General features: G+C 38.4%; 1 protein-coding gene across 1 annotated transcript in view; it reads right to left on the bottom strand.

Moving 5' to 3' along the window:
• Positions 1-17,649, bottom strand: part of LOC142065609 (potassium voltage-gated channel subfamily KQT member 1-like) — a 516,224-nt gene that overhangs the window by 434,703 nt on the left and 63,872 nt on the right. Inside the window, exons 7-11 of the mRNA XM_075111896.1 lie at positions 15,934-16,074; positions 8,901-9,011; positions 7,745-7,840; positions 6,732-6,860; positions 4,120-4,282 (exon numbers count right to left, since the gene is read on the bottom strand). Of these exons, the coding sequence (XP_074967997.1) occupies positions 4,120-4,282; positions 6,732-6,860; positions 7,745-7,840; positions 8,901-9,011; positions 15,934-16,074 (640 nt within the window). The remainder of the gene's footprint in view (positions 1-4,119; positions 4,283-6,731; positions 6,861-7,744; positions 7,841-8,900; positions 9,012-15,933; positions 16,075-17,649) is intronic.

Below are 17,649 nucleotides of genomic sequence, written 5' to 3'. Positions count from 1 at the left end.
GAAAGCAGTGCTTTTTGCCCAATGGAAACGCAACCAGTTTCCAGGAACAACCAAGACAATACTAGATAGATGAATTCTGGAATGTCAGCACCCAAACTAGCATTACAGACAGAATAAATCAACTTTAACAGTATTACACACTTTTATATAAGAGGGCTTACAGAAGTGTTCTGGGGGTCATTGAAAATTTGAGTTCTCTCACCCCTCCTTGTGGAAAGTTATTTGCATGCAGTTTTGCTTTACACTGGGTGGGGGGGAATATGTCAGCATACAAGAAACTCCAAAAAGCAAAAAGAAAAGCACAGTGATAAACAGGGAATTTTGTTTTTACCGCAGTGGAGATTTATCGCTGTGAGAGTCTTGTGACTTTGACAAATTTTACAATAATAAGTTGAGTATACCATCTACAATAACTGACAGAATAATAAACTCCATCTGCTGGAGATGTCCCAGGAGGCTGACCTTCAAGGTCCGAAAGCTTTCACATTTTTATAATTTTTTCCTCCCTAATAAAAAGAATTATGAAACAGCTATTCAGTTCATTTGGGGAAGCATACATTGCAGTGAATAGCTATTATTTGAAGATGGAACTCAAGTGCATGTAAAAGATTTCAGTTACATTCGAATGTTATTTGTTTTTCTTCTATTTGGATCAGTCTTTATGACCTGCCACTCACTATCATACACAAAGAGTATATACACAATGGTTGACAGAAGTACAGGTAAAGATCAATTTCAAGACTATAAAGAACAATTATGGCTATAATCTCAGGTGAGGATGAAATCACTGAGGGTTTTAAATCACTCCATGAAAAAATTAAACCATACACCCTGGAACGAAAGAGTTCCTCAGTAGAAGCAATAGCTATCTGTGAGAAGAATACACTTCACTAGAATATCTTCAGCATCAGTTATTTTCCTGATTTGTTTTTCTTAAATTTATGTTTGCTTTAGTTGTTCCTTTTTACTTTCTTTTTAAGCAGCTTGCTCATTCTGTGATGTTTGACTTCAAACAATTAAATTATTGCAGAAGACTTTTGACCTTTCAATTTCTGCAAGGATGGTCAAGTTCTTAGGATTACAGAGCACTCTTAGTCACACCCAAAACCCCATGCATGGTACAAAACTAAGTCATGAACTGTTTTCCTTTTAGGTTATCAAGTGTTTCAGATTCCATCATTTATGGTATGTAAATATTTAGTTTCTATATTATGCACTAATACATGGTTTTTATTACATATACACAAGTATCTCAGAAACCTTAATTTTGATCATATCTATAAGGCTTCCCTTTTCCTCAAACCTTCTTCATATAGAAGACAAAAGGATTTTTGCCTAGCTTTGAAAGATATGCCTCCCAAGCAAGTTTTGATCGAGCCAAGAGGATGCTGGATGGACATGGATACATGAACAGGATATCATAAAAAAAAAAAAATCTTATTTTCATGAAAATCTGTGTTCACACAATGGTGTTCCCAAATTAAGGTAAGTATCTCCTTTATCAAATAAACTAACTTAATTTCAGTCTATTTCTGCCCAGAAAAGGGAATTTTCCTAGTGGGATTTTATTCTGTTGCCTGCACCTGCCAAGCATTTGTTTCAGGTCTCCCTAGAGACTCTCTCACATCTGATTGGAGCAGCAGACTAGAAGAGCTGTTTTAAAGCAACAGCTCTGCTCCTCCTAGGTCAGGCCTATAAAAAGTGATCTAATTCAACATCGAAGTTTGCCATCATCTGTAAAACATCCAGCCCCCACAGCCAATGAATAAAATATTACACTATAGCAACACTGAAATAGAAGCTGGCACAGCCCTTTTCAATTGCTTTTTTAATTATTAATTTCTCTGCCTTTTCTACTTTCAGGTTTTTGAGAGGAAAAAGATATCCCCATTTACAGCCTTGAAGACTAGTACTTCCACTTCCCAAGAACAGAAGCCTATTAATTTTGGCAATGAAGATTTCGCTGAGAGGAATCAGGTTTAACGTTTGAGAGGTGTAAAGAAAGTTCAGTCAGTAGAGCAATCAAGTTCACATTCCTGGAAGCTTTGCAACAGAAGGAATGAATCGGGGGGGGATCAAATTAGGTGTGACTTACTTCTGACACTGGCTAAGGCAAAAATGCACAAGAAAATGAATAACAGGTAAAACTTAATTGGTAAGGCAATAATATGCATTGCTGTCTCAGAACAAGAATAAATTAGACCAGCTGTAGTAAAAGTACAAGAAAATATTTTCAGAAAAAAAGTGGAAAAAATTCTTTCATTTTCCTCTGTTGCCAAGGTGTCAGGCAGAAAAAGATACAGGTTTGTCTCTTCAGTCTCTTTCCTCTGATGCAGAGCTTTGCTCAGACTAACTATGAACATTTAACATAGCTTAGGTGAATAAATGTGCACAGGCAAGTCCTAAATACAGACAACATCTTAACTGTCTTCAGTAATGTTACAAGTTACACAACACAGTCCTGCTTCTGTCCATCACTCACTGATACCACAATATCAAAATACACTCAGCAAAATCCACTATTACCTGGTCAGCAAGGGAATCTCCACAGCTCTAATAACAATATACTATGTTCATTGTCAGCATGTTTACGAGATAGGTAGTTAAAGCTGCAACTTTATAAATAAAATCACACCCTCTACCTCCTTTCCCAGAAGCCTATAAATGCACTGGAAATGCCCCAAAACACAACCAGTTAAAATACCACCATTGCTAAAAAGCACACTGACCTGAAAGTAACAGATACAAGATTATAAAACATAAGGAAAAACATGAGGTGTAAAGAAAACCTCCATCAGTGGAAGAAAACTCTTCCTCCCACAATGGTAGTTCATTCTTATCAGTTGCATGAAGTAGAGGCCTGAAGGTCTTTCTAAATCCCTGTGGAAGCCTGATACTCCTACCCCTTACAAACATGCCTCAGCGTGCCACAGCTCAGATCCCTGCTATTCCACATCTGACCAACTGCTCTAGTACGGATGACATAGGTTGCGTTCACAACACAACCTGGCAACTCTAAAGTCAGAGCAACCCATTGGAACCCCTACCTTTATGTTCAATACACAAGACATTATTTATTCCCCCTAGGGGCAAAAATATTCAAGCTATTTTTTACTAAAGAAACCATCACATCAAGACTACAGCCATACTTTCTCCAGGCTGAAATAACGCGTCAGCTTCAATGACACGTAAGAGTAGCAATTTTATAGAGAGTTGTTGTTCAGGCTTATCAAAAACAGATGAAAACCTAAGTCAAAACATCACATAACATACCTCTGACTAGGGACAACATCTTTAGATACCTCAGTTAACTTGGCAAGGCTTTACATGCCTCTAGGTATGGAACATAACTCCTCAGACTCTAAGGAAACAGTCTCCCCTTGAGCTAAAGATTTAGCAGATCCAGAACTAGCACAAGTTTCCCTAACCCCATTAGACAAAGGAAATCGACACAAAGGTGGAAAAATTAGCTTTCAAAAAACCTCACTTTATAGTAAACAATACTATGTCATATCCACATTTCTACTACAAACTTCATTTTAAAAATAGTTTTACAAACAAACCCAGTATCTAAGCTCAGCAGTGAAATTCAGCCAGTTTCCAGGTTGAAATATTACAGCCACTTATAGCAACACAATATTTTACATGAAGCAAGATAAAACCCCTTTGGTTGACATAGGCATAAAAATATTTATCTGTTCCTATCACAATTTATTTGCACAATGTTTAAGAGGGTGCTGTAAAAAAAGATATTTTTCCTGTTCTATTTTCTTTCCTTCAGGCTCTAGGCGAGGTAAAGTTTAAAGGTGGGGTAGATCTGAGGAAGCTTTCCATCCATCTCTGAGATAATTCAAAAAGCGCAACCAACAGTATATCCAGCATCTTAATTGAGGTCACTTTGGTAAACAAAGGAGGCTCTTTCGATGTTCACACCACATGAATCTAATGATTTCCTTTAATTTGTGTCCCCTGATTTTGTTATGTAATTGTTCTTGGTTTGAGACATCTTGCTTTACTGATTAAAGTTACTTTTCATGGAAATTTTCCCTTCATCAGTTCAATTCACTTTAACATTGTCTTTTAAAAATGCTAACCTGTACATAAGCGAAAGTAAATTACCTCCTGGTTCATCAATGTAGAAAGACACATCTCTCTTGTCTGCTTGTTCATCAACGTGATCACAAGTAATTTGTGGAATTGACAAGGCATTCTCTCCTGGGTTTATTACTGGTGCAGAACCATTACCACAGCCTAGTTTCCCTTTTCTTTTGTATCTTCTAGCCTGTAGTAGTAGAAATAGGATGATATCAGAAGATACTATCAAAAACAGAAAAGTACACGTGAACCTCACTATACATTAAATTCATTTGAGGTTGTGTTTGGTGGTGTGTGGCGTATTTTTTTGGTTGTTGGTTTTGTGGTGTTTTTGGTTTGTTGTTGTTGGTTTTTTTTTTTTAAACAGAATACAATTGAAATTCAGTTAAAGTTTTCAAAGTGCCCAATTCTGAATTATCAATTTAAATCTGGTAAGAATTTGATTCTCAGGAGACTAGCACATTCTGAAAATCAGGTCTCAAGTAAAATTTCTCAAACTTGGTCCAAAACACTAATCACTTAAGTATACAACAGCTTGGCTGTAATATCTTTCTAAAGCTCTAATTAAACATAGCCATAGACTTTGAATTATGGGTTAAGCACTGTACAGCCTTTTTAACTAAAAAAAATTCCACCTTTTACCAAAAAGGCTGAATTAGGCATACCAGGAGAAAAGAAATCCTGCCTCCAAATTTGAGGTTCTCCCAATTTTAGGAGCCAGAGAGGCAACCTAAGAAACACCCTACAACTGGTACATAAGAACAAAAAAATGAAGGTTTGAATTCACCTGGTTCCAAGCAAGGCTGGTCTTGATCTACCTTTGCAACTAGAAGTGACCAACATAACAGCCACTCATACACTAGCTACATGGCCTGTGCTATCTGCCTCCTGGAGGCTGCCACCACCTAGTTATAGAAATACTACTTCTCACAACACAGCATTTATTTCTAGTCTTCATGACTACCTACCCTTTGGCTCTAGTCCCACCTGGTTCTACTACTCACACACCTCAAAACACGTAAAAGGCAGAATTTAATTTGCCTGATGATCCAGGAATCTTCTGACAAGGAGCTGAAATCTAGGGCTACTGCACTCAATTCTGCAAGATACTCCAGCCTCCTGATGTGACCACTAAGGAGTTGGCAAAGATAAACATCAGAGGGAACAAGTAATCACACATGTCAACCAAACAGCTACAGGCTCAATATATTCACAAATGGGACAATGCTACTTGGTCTAAGTAAAACCAATTCTTATTTTATTATGGTTCACATTCAGTCTTTTGGAATTCATTCTTCTATTCAGCTCTGCAGCAATTAAACAGGAGCATGCATGAAAGATGGCAGAAATGGGCACTTATGGTAGACAGTGGATGAACTACTATGCATTAAAGTGCTTCTAAAGGCAAAGATTATGGGCTTTCATAGCAGTAAAACTAGGTATTCCCTGGACAACAAACTGCTATAACACACACAAGATAATCAATATACATTCAAGTCTTTAAAATAAGAGGCTAGGTAGAGAAAAAATGAACTAGTCTCCTTTGAGAAGAGAGGATGATCCATTGGTAAGGTATGATAGAACCATAACCATGTTCTTGAATTAGGTTTAACAGTTCACAGGGAAATTCAGGTTTAATAATATGTTAGGGAAATCCCTAGAGAAAACAGAGGGAAAATACTATGGGTGCCAGAAACTGTCTATTTTTTCCAGCTCCCCCACCATGGATTGCTTGCTGTTCAGCAACACATACTACCCAGCCTTACCTCTTTCCTTCCATTTCTTCTGCCTCTCACTATGAAGAGGCTAGTCTCATGGCAAAGTTACACTCTGCTCAACAGCAAGTAGATCGCACTGCTATAACACCAAAACATACACCTGCACACAGATCATGCTGATACAGCTTTCTATACATGCTGTGGAGAAATCATACTGCAATTCTCTGCTGGGCAGAAGACACCAGTGCGATTTCACTGCCTAAAACCAGGCCTCTAACATCACTTTAGAAACCCTGGGTATCTGAGCCAGACCTGCTGCAGACCTGGGCCTTTCCAGAAGGGGTGCTGAAGGCTAGACAAGCTTGCCAGTGAAACTACATAGCTGTGTTAGGCAGTCCCACTTGTGTGGGCAAACATTATTCCACCTTACTGCAGCCACAGCTCAGGAATTTGCCCAAGTTTCTAGTCACAGCCCCAAATAAAAATACCATGGAGAGAAGTATTTGAGCAAGAAAATCATAGATACTGTCAGACACATGTTGGATGTGAACATAAATTTATAAACTAGCTTCCTCCTTCCTCCATGTGTGAACTACTATGCAAAATGGGAAAGTGTCATCACTGACTTACACTACCCTTCGAGAAGGTAGAGGAGACTTCAAAGGGGATAAAAATCAATGGAGAATTGGCACCTGTCTGACCACCAGGGCAAATTTAAAATTAGAAGACATTTGTTCCTCAGGAATATTTTAGGGATAGCTAAACCAATCATGCTCTGGCATGAGGAAAACAATCAAATGTCCCATTACAAATGCCTTTCAGCTCTCCAAATTCTTTGGAGACTTTGTAAAGATTTTGTCAAGTTATCCCAATCGCATTAAAAGCGAGAACAGAAGAGAGTCCTGCCAACTCTGTTACCTGTTTTCTCAGACTAGGGCTAGATGGCGCTGGTGGTTTTTTGGGATTTTGCACCGGCGATGTAGCATAGATCTTCCATGTTGCTGTAGAACTGCAGGATTTCTCTGCTGCATAGCACCGCCACAGAGTCTATAATAAAACCCAAACCAATAATCCCAGTGAATAAGCAATCACTGTTGTCCTGCAGGACAGGCAAATCAGATTTCACTGCAAACCAAACTGACAGCAAAATCTCCAATGTAAGCATGCTGCAGAGGGTTCTGACTGCAATCACTGTGCTATACCACACAACACCATGCCTAATAAAATACTCTCTTCCCTGTGTATAATTGTGGTGAGTGTAATTTGCACAGGAAACACACGCTTAGCACACAGTGATTGTAAGTATGCTCTTTGTAGCATTCTCCCTAAGAGCTGGTGTCTAACCCTGCCCACAGTGAAAAAAAAACCAAAACACAAAAGCAAACAAAACACCAAACAACCCTCATTAAAGCAAACCCCCATAAGCATCAAAGAATACTGCTGTTTCCCTTTTGCTGCAGTGTGCCACATTTTAGTATTTGTGCACCATGCTACTGCATTCTTTATATTGTCATATAGAATGCTATGCTGGGACCTTTTTCTAAACTGAGGTGTGTGTATACATGTACATACATCCGTCACCTCAGGATTTGGAAGACTCATAAGACATAAGGGAATGTAAAAAGGATTGTAACAAAGTTTGGTTTGTTTGGTTGTTTTTTTTAACACTATTTCATCAAATGACTTGCTGCATCCAGTTAGTGTCATTATGCCTGTGACTATCAGGTTTGTAGAGCCTCCTATGCTCACTCATAAGAGGGGAGACACAAAATTATCTAATTCTCTCTAGAAACTGAAGTGGATCTAAAAGGCAAAGTGGTTGAAACACAAGTTTAGATTTATAGTGAAGCCTAGTAACTGTGATTCTCAGTACTCTACTAGGTCACACTCCCTCTCCAATACTCTAAGTATTTTACTATTAGGGGCCTTACCTGAATTAGAGAAGCTGCAGCTGGGATTTGTCTATTGAAGTGTTTCTGACGTTGCTTCTGCTGTACTTTCAGGGCAAAACCAGAACCCAGAATACCCTAAATATAACCAAAATTACTAGTCAGACTCTAATATGGTTTCACATACCTAAACCAAATACTTTAGCATATGAAATAAACAGACATTTTATAAGAGATTTTACTAGAAAAATAAAAGTTCTGAATTTTCAGGTGTCCAGTGACAGAACTATACTCATTGCAACAACAACAAAAAACCTGAAATTGAAGTTACATAATGCCAATATCAACATGCTCAATAAACAGCATGCGTTTATTGCTGTGTCCTACAGGTAACATTAGTTAGAGGCAATCACAGAGGGAGACAGTTCCAAAGGCAACCTTACACAATGGTGGGAGAAGCAAATGCGAACATCACATGACTGATCTACAGCTATTCTTTGTCCTTGTTTTTAATCCTTGCCACAAAAAAAAACCAAACAACCCACAACTAAAGCCAGAACCCTGTTTTATTTTCCAGGCAAATTAGGAAATCAAAAAAAAAAAGCCAAAGATATACTTTCTAATTTCAACATTTCTGTTAAAACTGGTAGTTACAGATTAAACACTTGGTCTAATTGTTTTGATGTTGTCGTCTTTATTTTTCCCACCGTTCATTTATTTGAAGATCCAAAAAGCCCAAAGATGCTTTATAGTATCATGTAGGAAATCAGATGCAGTTTCCTAGACCTCTGCTTTGTGGCAGTATTCATCTCCTCACAGGACCGCAAATTATTCTTATATAATCAAAGTAGCAGAAAAAAAGGAAGTTTCACCTTTGGCACCAACATGCTGATAAAGAAAAAACGCTCTCTTGCTCTTTACCTCAGAGAACAGCTTCAGTTCTCCAATTAGTGAAAGTTATTCTTACCTCCTTTCTAGGCCACTTCTATCTAAAATGACTGCAATAAAGATATGGCAGTTTCATTCGTGTGTGTGTACGCACAGAGACACACCAACACACACTTGAGGATGTGTGCGTGCACATTCCGAAGCAACACCCAATCCCATTATTTCCTATCAAAGGCACCAATTTAAAACTACTGAGGTGTGAACCCAAGTCAAACAGACACTTCAATAAAGTGATTCAAGTTCTGCTTACCGCTGGTAGAGCAAAGAAAGATACAGCAAATACTGAAAAACAGGAAGCTATTGTCTTTCCAATCCATGTCCGAGGGACTTTATCTCCATAACCAATCGTTGTGACTGTTACCTAGGCCAAAAACAAACATCTGATTCACTACAATGCATACCATTTTTTTCCCCCAAAAAACAGGAATAAAAGAAAGAAAAAAGTAGAGAAGTATTAGTCGATACATATGGATCAACCGCATTGGGATTTGTGCATAGGAAAACCACATGACTACGCTAATCGTTGCGGATTTATCATGTTTTTACATTCTCCAGCAGGCATTCACAACCGGCCACTATTGTAGATGTAACAGTAGTTTGCACCCAGGATGACTGTTCGCACAGTTCATAGCCGGCTGCTTCCAGCCTCCCAAAACTGCAAGGATTGGCCCTGTGGGCTTGAAACCATAGGCTTGCAGTTTTTCTCCTTTTGCTTTTAAAACGTAGTTCCACAGAAGTGAGAAGAAAGCCTTGAAAGTGCTGACTTGCACAAAACCAATGCACAGATGTCTGCCAAATTTTACAGTCAGAGACACTTGCTGTGGCAGGGTAAGCTAGCAGGAAGGGGACAAAACTAACATTATCCCAGCTGAATCTTCATAGCAAGAAAAGGAACACACAACCATTCCAGAACACAATATCTCTCAAAATAAATACGCCAGTAGACCAAGAACTAAATACAGCTGAGCACCATTTTCTCCCCCTCCCTGCACAAATACAGTTCCTTGCCACTCAAAATTGTGTTTAAGCCACAGGATGCATCATCTTACTGTACCTGCTCATTGCTTATTAGGGATGTAGCAAGGGCCAGGTACTCCTTAAGGGATAGGGAGCCCAAATTCAAAGGAAATAACATAGCTAGCAGGGCAGTGCCTCCCTAGTCAACACCCCACAGAGCACACAAGAGAAGCAGATACAGAAAAAATAGCTGGGTCCAACCAAGAGTCCAGATCATAAGGCAATATAACAGCAATGAGGCAGGCCCAACATGAAGCTAAGAATTTCACCCACAGGTCAGGAGCAGAATATAGCTCTACAGGAATAGAGCAAAGCCAAGATATCAGCCCATCAGTTGAAGTCAGGATCAGAGGACTCCACAGCCAGACATAGCCACAGTTAAGCTAGATACCACTTCTCTCCCAGCAGAGTGCTGAGCTTAAATAGAGCCCCTGGGTGTGGTTGGAGGCCACAGGTGATGGTGGTCAGAGTCATTAGGCCAGTTAGTGCCCTCAGAGCTGTGACAATAGCTGCCCCTCTCAGCAGGGCTTGCCCTCACACAGGTCTGGGATCAGTATGGACTTGTTGTAGAGGGACTAAATCACTCTGCGTGTGTCAGGCTACCCTGAAAAGACACAGAGGCAAGGAGGGCTTGAGTGGGACAGAGGTTTTGGACTGTTCCTGATGAGCCCCAGCAGACTAGAAGAGAATTCAGTAGAAGCCCAGTGGTTAGTAAAGGGTTGGTACTGTGAAGGAATCAAAGCCCAGGTGAAGGCTGGTCCATCAGAAGGGTTGTAATGTAACAAGAGTCAGCTGCTCCCCAAGGGCAGGTGATCCCAAGAAGGGATTGCAAGGCAAGCCAAGGGAATCCTACAGCTGGCTAGACAGGGGTCTCACCACCCTGGGCCCACTCCCAACAGCAGGGTAGACTCATAGACAGTGGCTATGTCCAATGAAGAATCTAAATCATACAGCCTTATCAAGGTGATGAGGTAAGTCTGAGGCCAAGTGTGGAAGTCAGCTCATAGATTGAGATGCAGATCAGCAGACTGTGGCTGAGCTGGAGACCAAATCTCCTCCAGCACAGCTTAAGCAGGAAGTAAGTGTCCAGGGCTGAGCCTAAATAGAAACCCTGGTCTGTGGGTGTTGGGGTGGCTCCAGGTATGGCTGGTCAGGGCCACTAACGCTTTTTAGCATACTCAGAGTCCTGCCACTGCCATAAAATGGTACAAGAAAGATGACTTGCATGCCTGAGAAGTGGAAAGCTTCTAGTGAGGAAATGAAGACTTCTACCACTAATATGGGGAAAGCTTTATATAGAAAAAATTACTCTCTTTGGGAGCACCAGCCCTAAACCTAGTCTCACTCCCTTCACTTTGCCTTGAATGGTAGCATAAATACAGCCAAAACAGACTTAAAAGAATATGTAAAATTACACTGACTACAAAAGAGGATGTTGAAATACTGCCTTTTATGGGAAAAGTTGCTGACAATTACTTACATATTATGCAAAAATAGGCTTCTCAGAAGAAACCATCAGCAATAAAGGTATAGGAAGAATATATTTCCTCCTTCTCTTAGAGCAGTTCTACAGAGAGCTGGAAGGAAGATTTGCAGAGGAAAAAAAATGACCAACTACTATCAAACTGAGTTTTTCCAAGTTAAAAAAAAATCAGGCTTATGTTTATTCATCATTAATTTATCACTTGATGAAGTTAACTTTATAGTATCTATATCCTTTAATGAATATTGTTATTTTGAACTGCAACCTACTCTCAGCAGGAGCTCTGTCTTGCCATGTGTTTGTCAAGATTTAATATGGCTTGCTCATGAAGTGTCTCAGGTGCTGTGTACCACCAGCAGTACAAACAGATGAGTCTTCCAGCCCCCAAAATTAAACCAGACCCCCCAAAATTAAACTTTGAAATGTAGTATGTGTTAGTGGGGAGTGGAGGAAGTTAAAGCAGTGTTTCTTCAATGGCTCTTCAGCTCCTCAGTGCACCCAGATGACCCCTTAAAGTCTGGGATTTTTCCTTCCTTTTCCTCTCTTTTTTCTTATGAAAGGCTTCTTGTTTTTTGGTTTTTTTTTTTCCTAGTTCTCCAGCACTCAGGACTTAAAAACAAACTGCAGTAATGTTGAGCTGCCTTAGCGTTACTATGGAAGACAGCATGAAAGCTGTAACCACAGAAAAGATGATTTTCCATCTCCACAGCAGGCATTTGGCTGGCTGATTCCTGCAGGTGCCTGAACATGTCTCAGAAAGTTTCTCCCTGGCTACCTTAACAGGGTTCCTTCTTGGTAATCTAATTAGTGCATTGAAGTATGTGGAAAGGATTATAAATAATGTAATTCTCTGGCTTTCTTAATCACAACCAGAATCTTTTTCTACTTGTATATCTAAAAGATATTAGTTATCTGCTCGGAGAATACTTAATAGCTAGGCTTTGGAAAATGACATCTCTTTCACAACACAGATTTACTATGGCACATTCCAGCTGGTACGCACATGCTCTAACACAGGCTCTGAAAACATATATACACACTTCAAAAAAGGAAGAACTCTAATTTAGTAGAAGTCAACAGAGCTTCTAACATGCTTTAAGATACGCAGGTGTCCTGAAGTTTGAAGAGTCAGAACTGCACACCTCAAAAAACATATTAAATATAAATGGGTTCAAACTGCTACCTCTGGCATGGAAATTTGCTACTGGAAATTCTGAGCAATTGATCCCAAGTACCTCTGCCAGTTAACACCAATCTACTGGAGCGACTGTTTAACTCAAGCTCAGTGGTACAGTTTGCAGCAAAAACAATAAGCCCTACCAACACCAAGAGATGACCGTGGAAAGGCCAACAAAAGAGATGCCTCCTACATCTCCTCCTTCCCTCAGGAAAAAATGCCCAAAGGACAGAACTGCTGTGACATGGGTTCCAATTCTGGCAAACTGACAAGTGCTGTTTGAAATGCTTTTGCATGTGCTCTAACATGCTATAACTTCTGAAAGTGGCTTCATATAAAATACCACAGGCCTTTGATATGTCTTTGCAGTTTAATCTGTGTGCCTGCCAAATCTAGGTGAAACAACCTTGCATTTAGCTGGAGCGGGTGAATGTAGTTAGCATTTAATTCCAGCCCTCATTCATTCTTTATTTTCCCTTTTCTTCGCATTTAAACCTTTCAGGTCATTTGTATCAAGTTCAGCAAGCTTGCACTTTCTACTCAAAGCAAAATGTTACCCATAATACACTCTGTGGTTTTTGTCAGACACATAAGACTTTCAAATACTTGCTACCAAGACTTTTTCCTATAGTTCAGTTTTGAAAGGCAAAAGTGAAATCAAATTTCACTCCCTAGTAACTCCACATCTGTGTTTCTATGTTACAGAAGATTTGAAAAGAAAAAGAAACTGATTCACTTTGTCCTTTGTCACTGTTCCCAGCTGTGAACTGCACCTGCACCGTGACTCACTAATGCTGAGGAGGCCTAGACGTCTGAAAAGCTTAAACAACAATTTAAACAGTGTTCCTCATGTGCCTCACACAGCTAGAGAAAGACAAAGCTGATTTTATCTTGCTATTACAAGTTTTGGAAAACAACAACAAAACCCATTGAATACTTTGCAAGGCATATACATACACTTTGAAATACAGATTCCAATTCATCTATCTCAACAAGGTAAAGCAATGTACGTTTTAAACGTATCTGTTGGTCTTCATAACTGAACTCCTTTTAAATTTCTTAAGTCCAAAATATTAACAAAATATGCTTGTATAAACACATTCTGACTGTTTTGACCTTAATTTTTTACTCTTTACTCAAATCAAGGCTGTAGCTTCTAGCATTTAAAAATATTTGGTAATCCATATCTAAACATCCAATGCAAGTCATAAAGCAAGCTCTGGATAAGTAAAGCCAGAAGAATAAAAAGGAAGGAAAGATAGGAAAAGTACACAGGCTTCACATGGAAGTTTATTACATGCAGGAATAACCCATGCATTAACATATATGGGCAGAACTGGATGCTAAAAACCATAGCTAGTTCTCAAACTGATTGCTGAAAATCCTTTTTTGTTTTCCACTGTACCTTGCTCCCCTCAGTTTGATACGGGGTTCTTCTTCCCTCCCATTCAGATCTGAATTTGGGCATTTCTGGCCTTTTGCACTTACAAGCCTAGGTATCATGGTATGAAACATCAAAGACATTGTGCAGAGCAAACATGCATCACCATCCCTTAATGACTACATATTAAATTAAGACCTCCTTATTAATAAACTATATGCTTTCCATTTCTTTCACTGGTGTCCTTCTAATTCATATGGTGCTACAAACCCCTCTGGAACATCACTATACTAGAAAAATGGATGAGATATTTACCATAGATTTGGCTGAACAAGCGTAAACTTTCATGGGAGCCCCAATGCTGCTGAACTTCCCACAAGCAGCCCACTTCTAATTAGATTTACTTCACAGACTACTCAGCTAGACCATTAGTAAAACCAGAAACGGTAGCTGCGTTCCACTCCATTCAGTCATTTGTACACTGGTATTTGAGCTGAACTGCTCAAATAATAGCAGAATAAGCAAGCCTGTGTGCTGGTTTGTTTTCTTGAAGTAGACATGGGTTATCTTTCATAATGTCAATTACACCCTAACTGTTTTACTTTTGCTTTTAAAATATAGCACAATCTGTGCTTCTGGGACATTTATCCTTTTCCTCCACTAGCTAGAGGTTATATATATATGTGTGTGTGTATGTGCAACCACGAGGTTTTATGTTCTGAAAATTTTATCATACGTCTATTGAGGACTTTAACAATTGATTGTTGATTGGGCTAGTTCATGGTTTCATTTCTTCCCAGCACATTAGATAATCGGGTCCATCTGGCCATTTAGTGGATTTTTCTTTTTTACTAGATTCTTCTTGGTTTGTACTGTTTGGCACAGCCATAGACGATACTCTGCAAACGAAATGAATACCTGACAACACGATGACAGGAATTTAATGTTTAAAAGATTTTTATACTGAATGAGTTAAAAAGTGATAACTCAGGCTACAGGTAATATACTCTGTATTTCTGTATACTTCATTGAGGTAGAGGCTTACGTAGCACCTAAGTTAAGGATTAGAAACATATATCTATTAGGAGCTTTTTGTCTGCCCTCCCAGACTTACTCACCAGTTTATTTGGATGCAGGTAAACAATTGGTTTATGGCCCAATAACGATATGAGTATTTTTCAAGTCTATCATATAAGAATAAACGCAGTTTATTGTGTTTCAAATCACTCTTGAAATATATCCTTCTCTCTCTGGAAGTTGATGGCTCTGCATCTGTTCTAGTCCTCTCATTTTTCTCTGCCACTAACACTGATGTGATGGATCTCCTCGGGTTTGTTCTAATGAGACAACCAACTCATAAAATATCTGAGGTTCTTTAGTAGGGAAAAGGGACCACAAGAGAAGAGATGGTTCGTGCAACAGCTAATAAAGAAGGAAAGCATGAGTCACCGTGAGAAAAATGATGAGAAGAGCCATATGAAAGGAGTGTAAAAACGCTCTGGTCTCTTATTCTTTTTATAGCTATCCATTCCTTTTTCAGCTGATTCTGGGCATGCACACAATAGTTACCACAACACTCTCAAAATCCAGTTCCCCCCTTAATGATATTTTTTTCTTCATTTCACCAAAGATTTGCACTGACCCTGACTGATGATTGATATCCAAAGTAGCTGATGAGGCTGAGAAGCTTTGCCAGCTGCTTTTGATGGAGCTATTTTCCTTTACAGTGAGTCATGGAATTATTAAAAAAAAAAACCAGGAACCTGTAACCTGCATCAAGGTCTGCATTATTACTGACAGAGTGAGCTTTACACAAAAGATCCAAAAAAAATAGAGTCATTAACTTCCACAAACAGAATATACTTTTAAAGTTATGCACCTTTCGCAGATAACTATGTAGAGTTTAAAAGAACTGGTATAGGTTTTGGAGGGTATTTATATTCTTTTTGAAATGTGGATTTCATTGTGGACTTTTTGTATCTGTAAACATTCAATGTCCTTTGCTAAGGACTTGCCGTAATGCTTTCACAGCGAAGTTTAATACCAAAATAATTAAATTATATTTATTGTATTTTTTCTTGTATCTTTTTTTAAAGGTTGTCAAGCTTCCCTACAGAAATACGTTCTGCAAAGAAAGACATGCCAGATTTTTTAAAAAGATCACAACTTCAACAGAAAATCCTGTGCACTAAGTCTGTGCACACATTTTCTTGGTAAAGACTTACCACACCCCACCAAAGGGCATCAGCGTAGCTGGAGAAACCTGTCTTTCCATCCTCATCAACTGTATCCTTCTCAGCAAGATAAACAAAATAGGATGAAAAAATTAATCCCAAGAATCCAATGTACAAAGTGGTTATGAGTTCCTATTAAAAGAGAAAGGAAACAAGCCCGTAAGGTTTACAACATATATATTCTATCATTGTAAAACGTCAATATCTGGGGGTTTTTTTCATCACAGTAGAAAAATTAATAAGTCAGATTTCAAGTACGAAATTTGCTTCCAGTAAAACAGTGGTAGTTCAGTGACTTGTTTTCTATTTGTATCAGACTAAAGAATTCAAGAAGCCATCATTTATACAAGATCATTTGGACAGCTAAATGTAGAGTTGGACATCTCTCCTTTCCTAGGTCTTGTGAATGGGAACCATTCCATTTAACTGTCCACTCAAAATACCAAATGTTAATACATTTTAAGAATAGTAAACCAGCTTTAGAAATTCACTTTATGAACAGTATGCTAAAATAACAGTTAAGAAATAACAAACATGTCTTGTGATTATGACCATACCTAAGAAATGAACTTGTGTATCTAATACATAGATTGTTTAAGACTGAATATTGATGCCTTAACAGTTCCACGTTAAGACAAAATAAAATCTCAAGGTGCAATGTCTACCTCAGTCCTGAAAAACAAAGACTGTTTGAGGACAGGCCAGTTTATTAGAAGAGACTTTTGTTAGGGCATGATACAGTGCTTGTGGATGTACCAGTTTCTCTATAAATTTTTGGATAGGAAAGTTGTATTAGAACTGATGTGACTTACAGGATTGTTCCAGTTTTCAGGAAAATTGTACTTGCTCATTTCAACAAGCCAAAATATGTGGTATCACAGATACAAAAATGTGTAAAGCTTATAAAAGCAGCACTACAACATAATCAAAAGAGATATTCACCTACCCATTAGGAAAATCCAATACCTAATTATGAGGCAAAATAGCTTATTTTAGTTACTTAAAGTTTACAATGCTTAAATAGTTAACACATTATTCCTTTATTTTCTCTGCACATATTTAGCCATCTTTATTATGAAACATTATAGTACTACATCTTCATTAGTATCTTCCTTAAATTCTTGATAGAGTTATTTTTCTTTCCTTGGATCCAAACCAATGCAGGAATTAAAATATTCCCATAAAATAAATTAAATTAAATTTAAAATTGAGACCTGTCTAAGAAGGATTGCCTCTACTTATAAACTATGTCAGGTTTTCAGATTTTCTGTAACACTCTATCCATGTTTCTTAAACCATTTTTTAGGGAAGTTTAGGTTTTCACATCAAACTGCCTTAAGACTTTTTTTTTTATTATTTCTTTCTGGTAGCTAGTAACTGCATTCAGTAGCAGGAACTATATCTTCCTTCTGCTATATCACCAATTAAAATCTAGGTTCAGCAAGTTATTAATCAGGCTTGGCACAAAGCAAAGTAGGGTTTTTTTCTAATCATTTAGTAATGACCCAAGTAATGAATTTTGCTATTATTCAGTTTTGCCCATGGGCAAGCCTTTTAATCTAAGCCTTAACTATTTGCAGGCCTGTTGATGAACAAGGCAGCTGAAAGAGGAAATAAAACTTGGATTTTCAGTAGTTCAGGTTTCTACGCTGATCATCATTCTTTCCTCATCTTTTTCTCTAATGATAATAGTACACTCTGTATTTG

This window comes from Phalacrocorax aristotelis, chromosome 1 (genome assembly GCF_949628215.1).
Source record: "Phalacrocorax aristotelis chromosome 1, bGulAri2.1, whole genome shotgun sequence".
NCBI lineage: Eukaryota > Metazoa > Chordata > Aves > Suliformes > Phalacrocoracidae > Phalacrocorax > Phalacrocorax aristotelis.
This window is presented reverse-complemented; position numbering and strand designations above follow the sequence as displayed.